The sequence below is a fragment of the Hemicordylus capensis genome, chromosome 7 (genome assembly GCF_027244095.1).
Source record: "Hemicordylus capensis ecotype Gifberg chromosome 7, rHemCap1.1.pri, whole genome shotgun sequence".
NCBI classification, from domain to species: Eukaryota; Metazoa; Chordata; class Lepidosauria; order Squamata; family Cordylidae; genus Hemicordylus; species Hemicordylus capensis.
Window position 1 is genome coordinate 29,388,699 of NC_069663.1, and position 18,345 is coordinate 29,407,043.

At 63.3% G+C, this 18,345-nt stretch overlaps 1 protein-coding gene across 5 annotated transcripts; it reads right to left on the reverse strand.

The window, feature by feature from the left end:
• Positions 1 to 671: 671 nt before the first annotated feature.
• Positions 672 to 17,337, reverse strand: PRX (periaxin). Of its 5 annotated transcripts, none has more exons than XM_053268734.1 (8): positions 17,220 to 17,337; positions 11,819 to 11,942; positions 10,927 to 10,988; positions 10,231 to 10,326; positions 9,440 to 9,595; positions 9,086 to 9,245; positions 8,441 to 8,634; positions 672 to 7,486 (listed from the first exon to the last, which is right to left on the reverse strand). In XM_053268734.1, the coding sequence occupies exons 5-8, from the start codon at positions 9,464 to 9,466 to the stop codon at positions 2,429 to 2,431; spliced, it is 5,439 nt and encodes a 1,812-aa protein (XP_053124709.1). In that variant the 5' UTR covers positions 9,467 to 9,595; positions 10,231 to 10,326; positions 10,927 to 10,988; positions 11,819 to 11,942; positions 17,220 to 17,337; the 3' UTR covers positions 672 to 2,428. The 5 variants fall into 5 exon arrangements, with proteins under 5 accessions (XP_053124709.1, XP_053124711.1, XP_053124713.1 ...); XM_053268736.1 differs by having other exon boundaries at positions 11,819 to 11,869; positions 17,220 to 17,321; XM_053268738.1 differs by lacking the exon at positions 11,819 to 11,942 and having other exon boundaries at positions 9,086 to 9,242; positions 17,220 to 17,331.
• Positions 17,338 to 18,345: the final 1,008 nt, after the last annotated feature.

An 18,345-nucleotide genomic window follows, 5' to 3' on the forward strand; every position in this document is an offset into this window, starting at 1 on the left:
GGAAGCCCACAGGGGGAAGTGGGCTGGCTGGAGTCCGCTTTCCAAGAGGTTTGGTCCTTCAAGGGAAGGTGGGCCTCCCTCTGAGGGTGGGAGCTCCTCTTTAGCCCTCCCCCCCTTTCAGAACTTGTCCTACCGGGCGATGATGCCTTCATCATCAGCGCAGAGTATTGGAAGGGCAGGTGTCAATCTTCCCTCCTGTGGGCATCTTCAAGCCAGTTGTGGTTCCAGCTAACATCTGTCCTCTCCTTTTCCTTTTGCTCTGCCTGACCTCCAAGCTGAAGAGAAGAGGGGACCTTGCAAGCCAGAGCTGTTCTTCACAGATGGGGAGACCTGGAGAGATTGTCTTGGCTTGGAAGGGAGCATCCTGGCAAAGTTGGAGTGCTTCTGGCCTGGCTCAGAGGCACTCGGAAATTCACACATGGTTGTCTGGAGAACCTGTAGCTGCAGAACATGTCACTGGCACAAGTGCCCCGTCTACTGATGATTAAAGAGCCTTTGTTGTTCTAATAAGATTAAGCCTTTAAAAATTCTTGACTATTTAGTTGGCAATATTTGAGCAAAGGCCTAGCTCCTGCTGGTTGGGTGGCTTGGTAACCAGAGCACCCAAAAACAAAGAGCCCCTGCCCCCACTCCAAACCTGGCTGGCAATGAGACACCCCAGCGCAGCAAAATTAGTCCATAATTACTTTTTATTCAAACCCAGAACTAGAGTGGGTGGGGGAAGCAGCAGCAGTACAGAGTATCAGAGAGAACAGTGTGACATCTTTATTTTTTTTTAAAGTTATTAAACATACAATCTGGCAAAGAGGCAGTTACTGGAAAAGTTAGCAGCAAAAGAGTTAAACCCATCACAGCAGGCCTCTGTTGTTAAACGTTAGAGAAAAGATTTCTGTACATCTCAGAACCAGGAGCTCTTTCGGCCCCCTGCCCCACATGAGCCTCTGGAGACCCCACTCGGACCCTTTGTTTCTGGCCTATGTGTAAATGCCTTTGCAGGATCCATGACACACACACACACACACCCCACAGTCCCCGCCCAAGCAAAAGAAAATGGTCATATTTGTGGAACTTCACAAAGATATTTCACCATTGAAGGGCTGGCATCAATCCATGCCTGTTGAAGATCAAGCCATTAGGGGTCTCAAATTAGCCTCTTGCAGAAAAGGGGCACACACACACACACACACACCCCGTGGTATCTAATTCAAGTGGAATGCGAGCTGCCCTGAAGGCAGCAGAAATGAAGTTTGGCCTGGATCACCTGATTCCACAGACTGCCCCCCCCCGGGGAAGGGGGGGTCTGTGCAGGAAAGAGGGAGTCAGGCAGAAGGCTTGGAACTTGGAAGGCACCTCAGAGAAGATGGAAAGCCTTGTTTGCACCAGAGACAAATGTCTTGCGGGGTGGGGGGGAGATGAAGAAGACCACAGGCCCCGCTGTCCCAGACGCCCCCATGTATTTGGGCCCTGAAAACAGGGTCTCCGCTCCCCTGGAGCCCCAGGCCACACAGCCCCCACCCTCAAGAGCATGTCCTCCGCCAGCCCAGAAGCAGCCTTGCTGGAGAGAGCGGAACTGGGTTGCCCACATTTCATGGCCAGAAGGAGGGACACAAGTTTGCGGGGTGGATGATGCAGTGGTGATCGGGAGCCTGGGTCTCCTTGGCGTCTGTGCCATGGAATGACATGCTTTGGAATCAATGAGGGACAAATGCTGTCCCTTTAGGGACCAACACGTCATCCCTGAAACGAGGGAGAGTTGGCAAGCAAGCCTAGAGCGGAAGGGGGCCCAAGCCACCCACCCCAGCATCCACGCAGGCGCCCAGCTGGGAAACCCACCACCAGGGCCTGGGGGCCGGAGCCCCACTCCTCCTCCTGCTGCTGCAGCAGTCGTGCTCCAGCCTGCCTCTCTGACTGTGCAGCCGCTCATCCGCTTTCTGGCCCTCTCTGAAGGGCAGTCCTTTCCGGGATGCTCCCCACCGAAGCAGCAGTGACTCTCTTCTCCTTCCTCACCGATGTCAAACCCAGACTGGCGAGAGAGCGAGCAGCGCAAGAGAGCAGTGCAAATGGAGTGATTCTTCCTCCTTGACGTTCTAAAGCCAGCGTGAGGCGGAGGAGGAGCAAGGAGGCCCCCCGCAAGAGGAGCAGAAGCCTGGAGGAAGGGCAGCTGGCTGGGTGCAAAAGGTAGGAGTGCCCCACAGAAGGGACGCAGGAGGGCCTGGAGGGAGGGAGGCGGGCACGTTGTCTCACCTGGCTGGGGAGGTGCAGTGTGGCCTCCATAGAGGGGTTGTTAGCAGAGGTGGGGGGCGCTGCTCAAGAGCGCCCCCCAAGTGCTGAGGTCTCCCCCTTGTGGTTAGTGCTAAACATTACACAGGCAGAGAGAGCAAGCCCAGAGAGCCAGGCTCGCCAGAGGGGCCCTGTGGGCTTCCCCAGCTCACACCACCGCTGCTGCGGCCTCCCCCTCTGCCCTGCTGACAGGGCGCCCCCCTGCTGCTGCTAGGCCCTGCTCCTCGGAGCTGAGCTCCCCGGAGAAGCCCACCTTGGGCAGCTTGAGCTTCAGCCCCTCCTCCTCCGCCTCCTCGCTCCCAGAGGTGATTTCCAGGAGCCCCTGAGCTTTGGGGCTCAGCACCAGCTTGGGGAATCGGAATCGGGGAGACGACTTCTCCCCCTTGGCAGCGGCGTCACCTGTTTCCAGAGAGGCCATCTCTGTCCGGGCGGCGGAAGAGACCACGGCACCAGGAGCCGCCTCCCCGTTCCGTTTCTTGGGGCCCGAGAAGGTGATCTTGGGGGCCTTGAACCTGGCAGCCTTGAGGGCTGGAAAGGTGCCGGGGGGGCCCGCGTGGGGGTCTGCTTGGGCCAACTTGGAGGAGGAAGAGAGCTCCAGCTGGGGCAGCCGGATCTTGCCCAGCTCGCTCTTGCTGTCTTGGGCCCCGTTCGGCACCGATGCCTCCTGCTCCTCCTCAGCCCTTTCCCCACCCTCTGCTTTGGAGAAGCCCAGCTTGGGCATCTTCAGCTTGGAGGCACCCGCCTCCTCCAGCTCCCCGTTGACCTGGGCCCCCGCTTTCGGCTTGGAGAGGGCGAGTCCGAAGCCGGGCCTGAGCTTGAGCTTGGCCATCACCCCCTTGCTGTCTGCCTCCTCTTCTCCCCCCTCCAGGAGCCCAGAGGAGCCTTCGGCCCCCTTGCCTTTGGGCCATCTCTGCAGGAAGATCATCGGCCGCCTGCCTTTGGCCTCGGCCGCCTGCCCAGAGCCGCCTTCCCCAGCCTCGGCTCCCGCTTTGGGCAGGGCGAGGCCAAACTTGGGGATCTTCACCCGGTACTTCTTCCCGGCATCGGCATCCGAGGGGCCCCCCTTGCCTGCTGGGCTCTTCTGGCCATCGCTGCCAGCCCGGCCTCTCTTGCCCGCCACCTCCAGCACCTGGGAGCCGCTGGGGCGGAGTTGGGCCCCCTCCACCTCATACTTGGCGTGGCCTTGGAGACTGGGGGCTGCAAGCTCCAGGCCGGGCACCTGGAAGGCCGCCCCCGCCCCCTTCCCCTCCGAGTCCTCCCCGCCGGAGCCTCTGCGGCCTGGAGGGGGAGCGGCAGCCTCTGTGTCCCCCTTGGGGCCTGAGACTCCCAGGCTGGGCATCTTGACTTTGGGCATCTTCAGCCTGGCCTCCAGGCCTCCCCCCACATCCAGGTCTGCCCCACCGGACAGCTTCTCCCGCTTTCCTTCTTGGTCCACAGAGAAGCCCACGTCCGGCAAGGCAATCTGGGGCATTTTGAAGGAGAAGTCTGGCCCCACAGCAGAGGGGACGAGAGGCTGGGTGTCTGTGCTCGACTCAGCGCCTGCTCTGCTGATGCTCACGGAGGGGATTTTCAGCTTGAACCTGCCCTCCTCTGTCCCCGTGGCCCCCTCCGCTCCTGCCTTGCTCAGGGCAAGGCTGATGGGCACAGAAGGCATCTTGAGCTTGCCCTCCTTTGCCCCGGTTTCGCTGCCTGGCGTCTCGCTGCTCCCTCTGAGTTGGGGAGCCTTCAGCTCCAGCTGTGGGACCTTCGGCAGATCCATCTCGGGCTCCCCTTCCCCATCCGAGCCGGAGCCCCCAAATTTGGGCAACTTGATTGCAGGCCCACTGACCTTGGCCTTGGGCAACTTGCCCCCTTCCAGGCTCATGTCGAACTCTAGCTCAGGGGCCCTCATTTTGGGGGCAGAGAACTTGGGCAGCCCCACTGAGGGCATCTTGAACTTCTCTTCCGTCCCTTCAGTGGCAGCTTCTCCCTCAGTCAGAGGCCGCTCTGCATCCAAGAGCCGGGCTTTGGGCAAGGAGATGTCCACCCTGGGCACCCTGATCTTGGTGTCCAGGAGGGAGCCTTCAGCCACTTCCCTTTCCCTCCCACGGCTGAGCCGGCCCCCTTCAACCAGCTGCACCTCTGCCCCCTCCTCGTCACCCCTCCCAAATGTTGGGAGCTCCACCTTTGGCACCTTGACCTTGGCGTCTGTGCTGATGGTTGCGTGTGGCCTGGAGGCCTCTGCACTGGCTGTGGGGAGGCCAATGTCCAGCTCTACTCTGGGGATCTTCAGCTCTCCCTCGTAGCCTCCGAGGTCCACCTCCGACACGTCCACCACCGGCAGCCCCAGGGCCAGCTCTCCTTCTGCTCTGGCGCCAGGGACAGCGATCTCGAGCTCCGGCACCTTGGCCCTGAGACTGGGGCTCCCTGAGCCCACGGCCAGCCCCTCTTCCGCTGGTTCCTCTTTGAGGCCGATCTTGGGGAGTTCCACCTGGGGGATTTTGGCCTGGATGTGCAGCCTGCCAGCCTCTGCTTCTGGCTTGGGAGAGGACGGCTTCAGCTTGGGCATCCTGGCCGAGGGGGGGCCTGGGGCCTTCTCCTTGGGGCTTCCAGGTGCCAGCTTGCTCTTGCCACCCACGTCTGCACCCGGCCCCTCCGCCGCCTCTCTGCGCCCCATGCCGAACAAGGGCATCTTGAACTTGGCCCCTCCTTTGGGCTTGGCCTCCTCGCCACCCTCCCCGCCTTGGTCCCCACACTTGGGCAGTGAGACTTGGGGCACTTTCAGCTTGATCTCGGGAAGGTCAATGCCAACCTCTGGGGAAGCCCTTGAGCCTTCTTGGTCCCGCAACTCTGCCTTCCCTGGGAGCAGCCCGATCTCCACCGCCCCGCTGGGCCCCACAATGTCCACTGCAGGCAGCGTGACAGAGGGGAGCCTCAGCCCCCAGTCGGAAGCCTCCGGCCCCATGGCTGCCCTCTCCTTGGGGACTTTCCCTTCGAGACCGAGAGCTAGCTTGGGACTCTCTGCCTCTGCCCCCCACTTGGATTTGGGGAAGGAGATCCCAAACTTTGGCATCTTCAGCTTGAGCCCTCTGTCAGCTGCTTCCGGGCCCTCCCTTTCAGGCACGGACGCCTCTGCACTCGCTTTCCAGGCCTTGGGGCCAGAAATGCTGAACTTGGGGAGGGCAAATTTGGATGCCTTCAGCTTAGCCTCAGGGGATCTGCCACTCTCAGCAGCCGCCGCCGCTGGGAGTGTTATGGCTGGGATTTCCACAGAAGGCACTTTCATTTGGGCACCCCCGGGAGGGCCTTCCAGTTCCAGCTCAACCTTTGGCCATGCTTTGCCTTTCAGACCCAAGCCCACCTCCACCCCTCGGGCCCCTTCAGATGCTGGGGGCTCCTTCCCAAAAGCAAGGTCCACCTTGGGGATTTTGGTTACCATCTCACTGATGTCTGGCCCCTCAAAGACCTCCCCACTTGGCTCGGGTTCAGTCTGGCCCAGCCTGCATGTGGGGACGCTGATCTCCACCCCCAAGTCTTGGCCGACGGTCTCCAAGGTGGGCCTTCTCAGCGTGGCCTCGTGGTCCCAAGAGGGCTTGCCGCCTTCAGCCTTCGGCAAGCCCACCTCGACCCCAACTCTGGGCACGTCGATTTCGAGGGCTGGCACAGCTGCGGAGGGGAAGCTCAGTCGGGCCACAGAGACGGCCACCTCCACCTTGGGCTTCTCCACAGAAACGTCCAGTCCTGGCTTGGGCAAGTGGGGCTTGGGGAGCTGCACGTCTGGCACCTTCACGGCTGGCAAAGCCAGATCCAGCTTGGGGACACCAACCGCCACACCCACCTCGACTTCCGGCTTTGGCAACTTGGCATGGATTTGGGGTGGGGACGTCTTGGCAAGGATGTCGAGCTTCGGGAGGGACACCTGAGGAAGCTGAAGCTTGAGCCTCGCCTCTTCGGCGGCCTCCTCCACCTTGGCCCCCAGGGCATGGGCAGCCAGCTCCACCTCCGTGAGGCCGGGGACCGACAGATCCAGGGCTGGCACGCTCACCCCAGCCCGCTTGCCCTCAGCTGCCACCCTTTGAGCGCCCTCTTTGCGTTCCAACAGGGAGACCCCAAACCCCGGGATCTGGATCTTGGGACCTTTTGCTTTTGCTTTGGGGCTTTCTGGCTTCCCCACGCCGAGCTCCACCTGGGGCAGCTTGGCCTCCAGCTCTTCAGGGGCTCTGGCCCCCAGCCTGGGAAGGCTGACGCTGGGCACCTTGACCGAGACCTCTGGGATCTCCATGCGTGGCTTGCGAGGCTCCTCTTCTGCCTTCCCCTTGGGCAGGAGGAGCTCAAGGTCCACCGAAGGGGCCCCCACCTCCAGAGTGGGCATTGCTGCTGCCAGCCCTGGTCGCTCTTCCAGCCCGCCAGCCACGCCTCTGCCTTGCCCCAGAGCAACTTCCAGGGCTGGGGGCTTGAAGGTGGGCAGTTTCCTCTCCGGCTCCTCGGTGGAGGCCCCCAACTTGGGGGCCCTGAAGCCTCCCCCTTCGAGGGCCACTTCTGGAGCAGCGCCCTCCAGTCTGGGGAGGCTCAGGGTGACCTCCAGCTTGGGTGCTGCCACTTCCGCTGTGGGGAGCCTCAGCCCAGCTTGGATGCCTCCTTCGGGACCCTCCAGCCCCACGGCGCTCACCTTGGGCAGCTCAAGCCGAGGGGCCTGGATCCGGAAGCCTTCGCCTTTTGCTGTGGGAGGCTCCCCGCCTTTGGGCAGAGGGAGACCCAGTTCCACCTGCGGAGCCTGGAAGCCGGCCTGCAGTTTGGCCCCGGCCCCGGCCCCTTCTCCTTTGGGCTTCTTTCCTTTGGGGAAGGGGATGGCGAACCTGGCCGGCCTCCCCTCGGCCTCTGCTCGGCCCCCTCCCAGCCGGCCCTCCGCCCTGGCAGCCAGTGTGGCCGCTGCCGCCGCCTCCTTGACCTTCAGCCGGGGGAACTTCAGCTTGTGCCGCCTGGTCTCCAGAGAGGAGAGGTGGGGAGAGCGGTCCGGGCTGGGCTCAGCCACGGCCACCTCCCCAGCACTCTTGGCCTTGCGCAGCCTGGAGAAGGTGGGCAGGGAGAACTCGACGTCCACGGGGACGAGCTCGGGCTTCCTGCTGCCGGGTGCCTCTGCTTCTTGCATGCCCCGACCCACCACCACCGCCACCTTCTTCTTCTTCTTCTTCTTCTTCTTCTTCAAGGCTGTCAGGCTCTGGATGTTCTGCAGAAAAAAGGGAATGCCACGTGAGTCTGTTTTCCAGCCAGGCCAAGAAACAGGGATGCCTAGAGAGGAAGCAGCACGCAAGATTTGCTTTGTGGCTGGGCCCGCTTAGGCTGCTGTTGGCATATGCAAACCTCTGTATTTCACAGGACTCTTCATCACATAAAGAACTCTGTGAGACTCTAAAGGCTTCACACACACACACACACACACACACACACACACACACACACACACACACACACACACACACCCTAAGCTGGCCCAGTAAAAGAGAATGTCTGAGCTCCTGTGTGCTCTTCCACCTTTGGGACTAACACAGAAGCCCGTCACCCCCACTCAGCCCCCGCCCAACTCCCATCTACTGAATCATTGTGGACACTTTTAATGGCACATTCAGAACCCCTTTGTCCTTCCTCTCCACGCCAGGAATGTCAGCCACCAGCCTCCCCCCTCCAGCGACCAGCCCCCAGGGATAGCCAAACCCTGCTCAGCCATGCAGTTGACCAGGCAGCCAGCCTGGAGTGGGTCCCTCTCTCACCCAAACCGCCACCTGGGTTGTGGATAAAAGGATGGCAATGGAGGAGGAGGAGACAGACGCGTGCCTTGCCAAGCAGGTGGCCTTCTTGGATCAGACCCAAGGTCCAGGATTCTGCTTCCAAGGGCAGCCAGCTAGCCCGGGGGAGCCTCTTGGAAGCCTCTCTTTGCTCATTTCCAGCATCTGGCATCCAGTAGACTGCCCCTGTGCATGGAGGCTCCATTTCACCAGCATACCAAACAGCACCTCTTCAGGAACCCGTCTCCTCCCCTTTTCCTCAGCCGGGGGTCATTGCCACGTCTTGTGCCTGTGCCTCCCACAAGCTGCGTGTCATTTGCCCCACTCCCACCTGGAGAGTGCTCCTGCAAGAGGAGTGAGTAGGCGGGGGGGGCAGGAGCTGTTTGGGTGCCACCTACCAGCCTGGCCATCTTGGCCTTGGGTCCCCGCACTTCGAAGGTGGGAGCCCCCGGCTTGTGGGTGACGTCGGCGCTGGGCACCGTCCGTTTCAAGCAGAAGGAGACCTTGTACGGCTCAGCACACTTGAGGATCTGCAAGGCGTCTTCGTACTTGATGTTGTCGAAGTACACTCTGGCGCTGAGGAGCTGGTCGCCTGGGAGGACGCAGGAGGACGTGGCCGGTGACTGGGGAGGCGTGGGGCAGCCCCACTGTTGGCCCTTCCTGCTGGCCAGAGGGGGCAGCAGCAGCAGCAGCACAGCAGCCCACTGGGAGGGGTGCGCGGAGCGGCCTGTTCCTGGGCCAGGCCCTGCTCCGTTGAGGGCAGGAGGGTCCGGCTCCACCTGGCAGGCAGCAGACTGCCCAGGGCTCCTTGCCCAGCCCTGACGCCCGAGGGGTGGGACCCAAGCCGGCACTCCCTGCCCCGAGCTGTGGAGCCTCCTCCCACTTGCTCTGCCCAGCCCCAGGGAGCAGGAGTTCCACCCTCCCCAGAGCAGAGCAGGGACCTCGCAGGAGAGGCAGCAGACTGAGGGCAAGAGGGGCCCCCTCCACCCACCCACCCAGGCAGGCAGGCGTCCTCTCCCCCTCCTCCTCTGGCGGTTGCTCACCTTCCTTGAGACTCAGGCTCCTGGCTGCCGGCGAGTCTTGGAGCACATCCCTGACGAAAAGGCCTTCTCTCCCTCCCCCGGCCACACTCATCCCGCTGACCCCGGCTTCTGCTTCCGTCTCCACAATGATCTCCAACAGCTCAGATGTCTCGATGATCTTCTGGAAGGAAGGGAGCAGAGGAGAGGCTGGAACGGAGGCCCATGTGGAGCCTGCAAGGTCCTCCCCGGAAGAGTCCGGCTGCCGGGCCGGGCCAAAGCGTCTCCAGCCAGCCTGTGCACCAGGCCGGCCCAGGAAGCCCCTCAGATGCTGAGGGAGGGAGCCAGAGCGCAGAAGGGCTTTCTCTGCACACTTACCTCCATGGCACTGAGCTGGGCCTCCATCGCGCTGGAGACCAGTGGGGGCTGCTCCTCCTCCTCCTCCTCCTCTCGCCTTCCCACGTTGCTGCGCTGGCTTTCACTCTTCCTCTGCAGAACCTGCTTCAGTTCGGCATGGAGCTTCTGCTTCTGGGCCTGGAAGGGGACCCCGGCCCGTCAGAGGGGGGCTGAGTCTGCACGCCTCATCTGGACCAGTTTGGCCATCACAGCTTTCCTCCCAGAAACTGGGAATTGCCGTGTTGCAAAGATGCTGAGATGGAGACTCCTGCTTAGAGGAGAAGCTCTCAGCTGGGGGTCTCAGGATGATGTTGGACTGCAAAACCCATCATCCCCAGCCACAGTGACTGAAGGGGGTGATGGGAGCTGTAGTCGCACAACATCTTGGGAGCCAAGGCTGGGCACCCCTGCTGGGTTAGTGGTCCCGATCCACCAGCAGCTGCAGTTGCCAGGTTCCTTGGCTGGTGAGCTGGTTTCAGAGCTTGGGTGGAAGGGTCAGCATCAGCAACCAGCACACAGGCTCAGCGCTCCTCCCCTCCCTCCCTCCCTCCGTGAAGGGCTTTGGACAGGAGGCCTCCTCTGCTCAGGCCCACTCTGGCGGCGTCACACACGTTGCCCATCCTGCCCCACACTCCAAAGGCAGGGAAGCCCAAGGGGGACGCCAGAGAGGGGGATTGTTCTCCCCCCCGACCCCCAGTATGCTTCCCCTGATCCCCTCCTCCCTCCGGCTCCCCCCAAATCCCCGCTCCCTCCTCCTCCTCCTCCAGACTTACAGCTCTGCCCACGTCTCCGGCTTCCTCAGGGGGCAGGGGGGCGCTTGCGGGGGCCGGGCGCTGTGCCTCCTGCTCATTCCCTTTGGACTCCGCTACCTGGAAGGCAGGAACAGAGGAGGCGGTGAGCAGCCCCAGCCCTTCTGCAAGGAGACAGGCAGCCTCCTGTGGACGCAGCCGTGGGGCGGGCAGGGAGGACAGGCAGCCCTGGGGGGCAGAGCAGGGAGGGCGCTTCTCCGGGCCTGCGCAGAAGTGGGCCTGGGTTCCAGTCCCAGCTCCAGCAGGGTCTTGAGGCAGGGCCTTCGTTCAGGAGCATCCTCGGAATTCTTTCGGGGGTGGGAGGCAAGAACGATACATAGAACCAGAGAAAGAAAAGCACCTGTTGCTCCACATTTCTCTGGCCACAAATCCGTGGGTGGGGGAGCCTTTGCCCCTCCTGCACCGCCCGTCGACGGACGCCCATGCCTTGGGCAAGCAACCTGCTCTCTAGCAGCTGGGCCATGCTACGGATTCCGGCACTCTTGTGCTGGGACTGGGAGCCACAATTTGGGAGCAGTTCCCAGGGCCAGGCGGAGGCGGGGACCCGGGCAAAGGTGCGAGGGGCTCTGTCTGTGGCCTGGAGCTGCCTCCCCAGAGAGCATTCGGCCTTCTGCCAAGCGGGGGGCGGGGCGGCCTGGGGTGGGGGCCGTGGCTACTTACTGGCGCTGGGCGTCTTGTCCTGGACCTGAAGACGTGGCTTTCTCGTGGCCGTCCCTCCGCAGCTGTGGGAAGAGCACACTCTGTGAAGCTTCATCGCCTCGGCTTCCTTCCACACCCCACTGGTCCATTTCATTTCAGCCGCCAGTGAGCACAGCCAGTGCTCGGCTGGCATCCTTGCACACTCACACGCGCGGCTGGGCTCTCTCTCCCCTCCAGCCTGGCAGCCCTGCCCAGAACGTCCCTCTGCTCAGGGAAGTCGGGCCGCCGCGTGTGCAGCAACCAGGCTCCCGGCGGGGCCAGGCCTCTGCTCTGCCCTTGGTGCTTGGTGGTTTTCCGCGGGTGGCCAAGAGGGCCCCGGGGCCACAAGGGGGCAGGTGGGCCTCCTCCCCGGTGCCGCCGCCGCCGCCGCCAGAAGCGGCCTCCCCCCCGTCTCCTGGCAGAGGCCCATGCTGCAGAGGCAGGCGGGCAGCATTTGGCTCCCACGCCAGGCCATTCCCCCAAAGGTCAGAGCAGGATGCGGCACATTCCCGGGCCCAGAGAGACAAAGGGACGGGGCTGTGCCTTGGCAGAGCCCCAGCGGGCATTGCTGGCATTCCGGGAACCGTTCCGACCACCTCCTCCTCCGAGCCGCGGTGGCAAGTGGGGGGCCCTCCTAGAGCCGGCAGGGCCAGCAGCCGACAGGCGCTCCTGTGGTCACCAGCGCGCAGGGGAAGCCCCACCCCCACCCCCTGGCCTGGCTGGGGGTAGCCAGAGTTCCCGGGGCAGCCGATTCACACAGCCTGTGTTTAAAGCTAACCGGTGGCAGCCATGACCACGGATAAAGCGGCACCGTCCAAGCCGAGCCCTTGACTTGGCAGTAGGGCTCAGGACAGAGGGAAGGACCCTCACTCACCCCACTGTGCCCACGGGAAGGAATGCTGGTCCCGGCCACCGGAAAGGACGGCTTGGTCAAGGAAGTCAGCCAAAGCAGGAGGGAAAGGAGAGCTAAATGGATCCCTGACCCAGAGGCAGGATACCTGCGAGTGCCAGACAGTAGTGGCTGATGCTCCTGGAGCCAAGGGAGGCAGAGCGGGATGCTCCTCTCTCCCCCATGCTGCCTGCAAGCTGGCCCTTTGTCCGCTCCACCTGACAGATGGCCAGCCTGCAGGCAGTGTGGCTATTGGGCTGGGCTGGGCAGAGGAGAGAGGACCCACCTGAGCTGCTCCCGGGAAGCACAGGCAGCTGCGCCTCCTTGGGCAACCCCGTGGCTCCTGGCACCAGATTAAAAAATAGCGGGGGGGGGTTGCAAACTCCCCGGAGGCGGCCTCTGGCTGGCCCCAGCTGCAGAGAGCAGCATGGGGGGGGAGCGGGGGGGCCTTGGCATCAGGGTCGTGCAAGATGACCTTGCCTTTGCTACCTCCCACCGGCCACAAACCAACGGTTGCAGCACCATCAGCAATGCGGCCACGGTCAGTGGAGGGGCAGCGGCCACGGGAGGTGGTAGCAGGACAGATCAAGGCGGCGAGTGGCTGTCCAGCAGGCTTCCCTGGGCCTGGGGGGGTGGCTGGGAGCACTGGGGAGGGTCGTGCAGGTGCCCGCCAGAGGTGTTCTCCGAGGCCAGCGGGGTCCCCTTTCCCCGCCAGCTCTGCTCCCTGCCCTCCAAGCGCTGGATGGAGAGGAGAGTGGAGAGAACGACTCCCACTCCACGTGGAGGACAATCGGGGGCTTGTTCCAGGCTCTCCTGCCCCCCCCCCCACAGTGCCAGCGTCACAGCTGCACACGTGGGAGAATGCCAGGCATTCTGTAGGCTCAGCAAAAGTGGGACGTGGGGGGAGACGGCCCTTCCCGACCGAGGAGGCCTGGAGCGACTCTTCTGCTGAGCAGCTGGGCGGGCGGACAGAAGCCTCGGAGCCCCATCTCACACACACACACACCCCGCCCACCAGGAGCGCTTGGCGAGAGGTCGGGCTGGATGGCTCCGAAGGGCCCTCTTGTGTCCTCTGCTGCTGCGCAGTCTTGGGGAGGGATTCGAGAAGGCTCTTCCCAAGCCAGGCACCAGGCTGCAAAGGGGTCACTGAGCCCAGCGGCACAGCCAAGCCATCGGGGGGGGGGCGGGAGGGACCCCTCTGGGACAGCCGGGGCTCCCCCCGCCCCGGAGAGGGCAACAGGCCTGGCGGGGCTGCCAGCCTGGTCCTTCTGCTCTGAGCCCAGCTCTCAGGGCTGCTTCCCACAGGCACCAACGCAGGCGCCATTGCTGGGATGCCCAGCAGGATGCAAGGGGGGGGGGCTGTGCCAAGGGGAGTGTGAGGGGGCTGCAGGCCTACGACAACTGTGGACGACACAGACCAGCGGCCCAGCAAGGCTAAGCAGGTCTGGGCCTGGTCAGTGCCTGGATCGCCCCGGAATATTCCCATGGAGCACCACCTCGGATTCCAAGACGGAAGCAAGGCAGGATGAGACCCAAATAAACACAGTGGGGAGGCTGGTGGGCACTCGGAGGCTCCTTTGCAAGCCCGGATCAAACCAGGGCAAAGGGGGAAAGAAGAGCAGGAGGAGGAGGAGGAGGAGGAGGCTGACCAAACCTGGGAGCATTTGGGAAGGGGTCCACCAAAGAGGAAGGCCTAGGACTCCCTAGAAAGTCCAGAGGAGCAGGAGGGCCTGTGTTCTGCCAAGCACAGCCCTCCCACAAGGACACGATCCCTCCTCCGCCCTCGCCTCACAGCCGCCCCCCCTTTCTGAGATACACAGAGAGACCTACAGCAGGATGGGGGAGGAAACCCTAACCCTCCTCCCCCACATCATTCCTAGAAGGGAAGGAAGCTGCCTTCTTGAAATGCATTTCCGTCAACTGTTGTTTGGCATGTTTCAGGAACAGCAACTAGCTAGGAACACAGGAAGCTGCCATATGCTGAGTCAGACCCTCGGTCCATCTAGCTCAGGATTGTCTACACAGACTGGCAGCGGCTTCTCCAAGGTTGCAGGCAGGAATCTCTCTCTCAGCCCGATCTTGGAGATGCTGCCAGGGAGGGAACGTGGAACCTTCTGCTCTTCCCAGAGCGGCTCCATCCCCTAACAGGGGAATCTCTTCCAATGCTCACACTTCTAGTCTTCCATTCATATACAGTCAGGGTGGACCCTGCTTAGCTAAGGGGACAAGTCATGCTTGCTGCCACAAGGCCAGCTCGCCTCACTAACTATATCTAACTAACTAAATAAATAAATTAAGTTAAATAAGCAAGCAAGCAAGCATGGTGCATAGAGGGGCAAAAATCTCCCTCCGTTTGGCTCCCTTCTTGGCTGGGCCCCATTTTGAGTGCTGTGTACAGTTCTGGTGACAGTATCTTCAGAAGGACATTGTCGAACTGGAAGAGGTGCAGAAGAGGGCAACCAAGATGACCAGGGGCCGGGAGCACCTTCCTCATGAGGCTAGGCTACAGCATCTGGGGCTTTTTGGTTTAGAAAAGAGGCGACCAAGGGGAGACATGATAGAGGTGGATAAAAGTATGCATGGAGTAGAGATTGTGGACAGAGAAAAATTTCTCTCCCTCTCTCACATCCCTAGCACCAGGGGTTATCCCATGAAGCTGAAGGCCGGGAAATTTAGGACCAACAAGAGGAAGTACTTTGTCACACAGTGCATAATTAGTTTATGGAATTCTCTGCCACAGGATGTGGTGATGGCCACTAGTTTGGATGGCTTTAAAAGGGGCTTGAACAAATCCATGGAGGAGAGGTCTATCAGTGGCTACTAGTCTAGTGGCTGGTGGCCCCCTCCAGCCTCAAAGGCAAGATGCCTCTCAATCCCAGTTGCAGGGGAGCAGCAGCAGGAGAGGGGCCATGCCCTCCGCTCTTGCCTGTGGGCTTCTCTGAGGCATCTGGTGGGCCACGGTGGGAACCGGAGCCTGGGCTAGAGAGGCCTCCTTGGGCCTGAGCCAGGACAGCAGGGCTGCTCTTATGTTCTTATGAGCGGGAAGAGGAGGTTGCATCAGCAGGGAGAGACTGGCTTTGCCCTCCCTTCCAAGTTGAGAGTATGAACTCCTCAGGGCAGGGACCTGTTTTCTTACACCAGTAGTGCTTCATCCTAACCAGCCAGGAGGGCACCAAAGGAGGTGCAGCGGCCTCTGTTTCCTGGCAGCAGCTCAGCTGGCTCTGCTTTCTCTCCCCGCCTCACCCGAGAACTGTGCTAATGGCCAGCCTGTCGGCAGTGCGACTCTCATTCACACCAGGGCAGAGCAAGATGGGAGAGAGAGGAGCAAACTGGAGCTGCCAGGAACCAGAGGCAGCAGGCGCCATGTTGCCCCCCCCCCCGCCCACCACTTGCTGCACCAAACGGATCTCCCCTATGATGGCCCCACCAGCTTGGCTCCCCCAACCAGGCACCCAGCCAGGGCTGTCCTTAGAGAGCCCTGGCGGGGTGCGGGGCCTAGGGCAGATCAGCCGGTGCAGGGCCCCCTTCCGGTTCATGTGAATGGGGGTTTAAAGAGGGCGGCTGCCCGGCTTGCCCTGCCCTAAGGAGAGCCCTGCACCCAACAAAGGATGGCGGAGTTGGCTCAGCACCTGCGAGGGAGAAGCAGCGGCCAGGCCTGGGCTCACAGACACTTGCATGGCCGCCCAGGGCTTTGGGCACCACCCTCCCTCCAGCGGCCCTTTCTGAGACCCGGGAGACTCAGCAGCTGCCCGGAGTGGGCCCACATGAGGCTCCAGACTGGGTCCAGGTCCAGGAGGCCAGAAAGAGCCGCTTGCTCCTGCAGCAGCAGCCTGGGATCCGCAGCAGCTCTCCCTCCCCTTGCGGAGGCAGGCGGAGCCAGGCCTGCTCTCCACCCGGCAGGAGGCACTCCCGACGGGGCTGGCCATTGCTGGGGGGGGGGCAGAGCTGGGGGCCATCTTTGGCCCAAGGCGGGCTGGGGGGGGGGGCAGGGCCAGGAAGTCCTTGTCGGCACGCTCGCAGCCGCGGCCCCTCCTGGAGCTGCCGTGTGGGCAGCCGCCAAAGGCACAGGCAGGGAAGGCAACGCAGGCTCCCTTCTCTTTCCAAGAGGCGGGGCGGGGAGAAGACCCCGCGGTGCCCCCTTCGGAACACACGCCACTGTCCCAGAGAGCAGCACCACCACCACCACGTCCAAGGGATCCTTGGCCGACCGTTTCCTCTTCTCCTGGGCTGCCAGCAGGAGAAGGCGCTGCTGCTGCTGCTGCTGCCGCCCCGGGCCAGACGCCGCCCCGGCCCTCTTGCTCCAAGCCAGACGGAGGGACGCGGCGGCGGCGACTGTTTCCCCACAAGCCGCGAGACGGGCAGAGGCGGCAGCAGGACTTCCACGGACCGAGGAGCCGAGAGGCTGCTGTTGCTGCTGCTGAGCTCAGCCTCCCGGCAGCAGCTCAGCGGCAGACTTTGCCTGGGAGGGAGGGAGGGAGGGAGGAAGGGAAGGAAGGAAGACCCCCGCCCTGCTCCCAGCACAGCCGGCTGCAGCCCCCCCCCCCCGCCTGTTCACAAGTTCTGCGTTTGGGCTCCCCGCACTGGACATCCTGGCTACGTTTATACAGCTGCCGAAGATGGGGGCGGGGGAGGGGCAGGGAGGGTGCTCGCTCCCCACACATCCCTCGAGTTTGCCGCAAGCCTTCTAAAAGAAATCTGGAGGCTCCTTGGGACTGCCAGGAGCCATGATGGAAGGCAGGGCAGGGGGTCTGCCCAGGAGAAACAACAGCCTTCTTTAGGTGCCTGGCTCTGTGCAGAGGTGGGCGCAAGCAAGGGTTCCATAGCTGCTTAACGCCTGCTCCGCTAGCCCAGAACTGCCAACACTGGCTGGCAGCAGCTGCCCGGCGTGCCTTTCCCAGCCCTTCCACCTGGAGACTCTGCAAAGCAGGTGGTGCGCTCTCTCCCCGCCCGAGGAGGCAACTTCTCCGCCTCTGAAGGAAGCAGAGATGCTGTCCGCTTCCGCGGGCTTCGTTCGTCTCCCCTCTCCAAGCCGCGGGCCCCATGCCAGCCTGCCAGCCCGCCAGCCCAGCCCTCTCCCTGGAAGAGCGGCCCAGGAGGGCGGCCAAGCGCTGCGACCCCTTTCCCAACTACACCCGTCCGACCCGAGAGGGCCGCCGACCCCAGCCATGGTGCTCGGAGGAGGAGGCGGCGGCGCCCGGGTCTCGGGGGGCCTCCGCCCCTTTGAGCAGCGGCAGCAGGAGAGATCCCAGCCAGCCAGCCCAGCCCTCCTTCGGGAGAGCCGAAGAACTTGGAGTGCGGCGAGGGGAGGCGGGAGCCGCCGAGGTCCCCGCCGCGCCAGCTCGCCTCCCGCCTGCTCCGCCGCCGCCGCCGCCGCCGCCCGACTTACCCGCCCAGATGGTCGCGGCAGCGTCCCGGGTGCGCTCAGCTGGCCAAGGCTCGGCGGATCTGGGCGGCCGCTGCCTGGGATGCGGGGCCCAGGCGCCGCCAGGCAGGAAGGGGGCGGCCCCGGCCGGCCCTCCCTCCAGCCCGTGGGCGCCCGACTTGCCGAGCCCGGACGGGCAGGGGGCGGGCCGGAGCCGGCGACGCCCGGGGAGGGGCCGCCAAGCAGAAAGCCGCCGCCGGCACCTCGCCGGCCGGCCCTCTGCATATGCTCAGAGGCGCGGGAGGGCTGCTGGAAGGCGAGCCCAGCAAAGCGACCTGGGAGCAGCTGCTGGGGCTGAAAAGCCAGGAAGGAGCCGGCCGGGCGCCTCGCCTCCTCCCTCCAGCGCCCCGCACCTCACTCGCTGCGCTGGGGCTGCTCTTTGGAGGGGGGGGCTTCTCAAAACGGGGTCCTCCTCCTGTGAGTGTGTGCCGCATGTCCAGACCTTGCCTGAGCACGTACGGAGGGCCCTAACCTCCAGCAGCCGCCCCTTTGGCACGAAGCGGGGCTCCCAGGCTGAGCCTTCTGTGTTCAGCCCTCTGGGTGCTCAGTTCCGCTGGGTTGGCAAACCCACCCGGGCCAGGCGGGGGCTCCTTGGGCAGCAGCAGTTCCTAGCCAGATTCCACACACCCCACCCCACCCCACCCCCGTGGGCCAGCTCCCTCCCCCGCACCATGCTGATGCCAGCCCCTAAGGGAGCCCAACACCCCCCCCCCACCCCAGGCCTTCTCGCTCATGGCCAGGCAAGCTCTGCTTCTGGGCTGCAGCGGTTGATGTTTCCTCTGCGCACACAGGCAGCCCTCCAGAATGGGCCAGGATGTGGTGGGGTGATGCCCACAGGACCTTATCCAGTGGAGGGGGTGGGGAGCAAAGCCTGCAGCCCTAGACCCACTTACCTGGGAGAGAGGCCCACTGAATCCAATGGGACTGGCTCATTCCATGGGGGCAAGTGCCCCCTCTCCACCCTTGGCATTGCCTGGCAGAAGGCGGGGTGGCTCTCAGGTAGGACTGCCCCAAAGGGAGCCTGCTCTGGGAGTCCCGGGGCCTGTCAAAGGGACCCAGTTCCCAGCCCCCAGCAAGGGACACCCCCCCA

Bases quoted from the DNA above. Each gene is read 5' to 3' on its own strand.
- PRX (XM_053268734.1), bottom strand. From the start codon at position 9,466: ATGGAGGCCCAGCTCAGTGCCATGGAG. The intron at 8,635-9,085 runs GTGAGCAACCGC...GCGTCCTCCCAG, and splicing joins GAGCCTGAGTCTCAAGGAAG to GCGACCAGCTCCTCAGCGCC. The intron at 7,487-8,440 runs GTAGGTGGCACC...TTTTTTCTGCAG, and splicing joins AGGCCAAGATGGCCAGGCTG to AACATCCAGAGCCTGACAGC.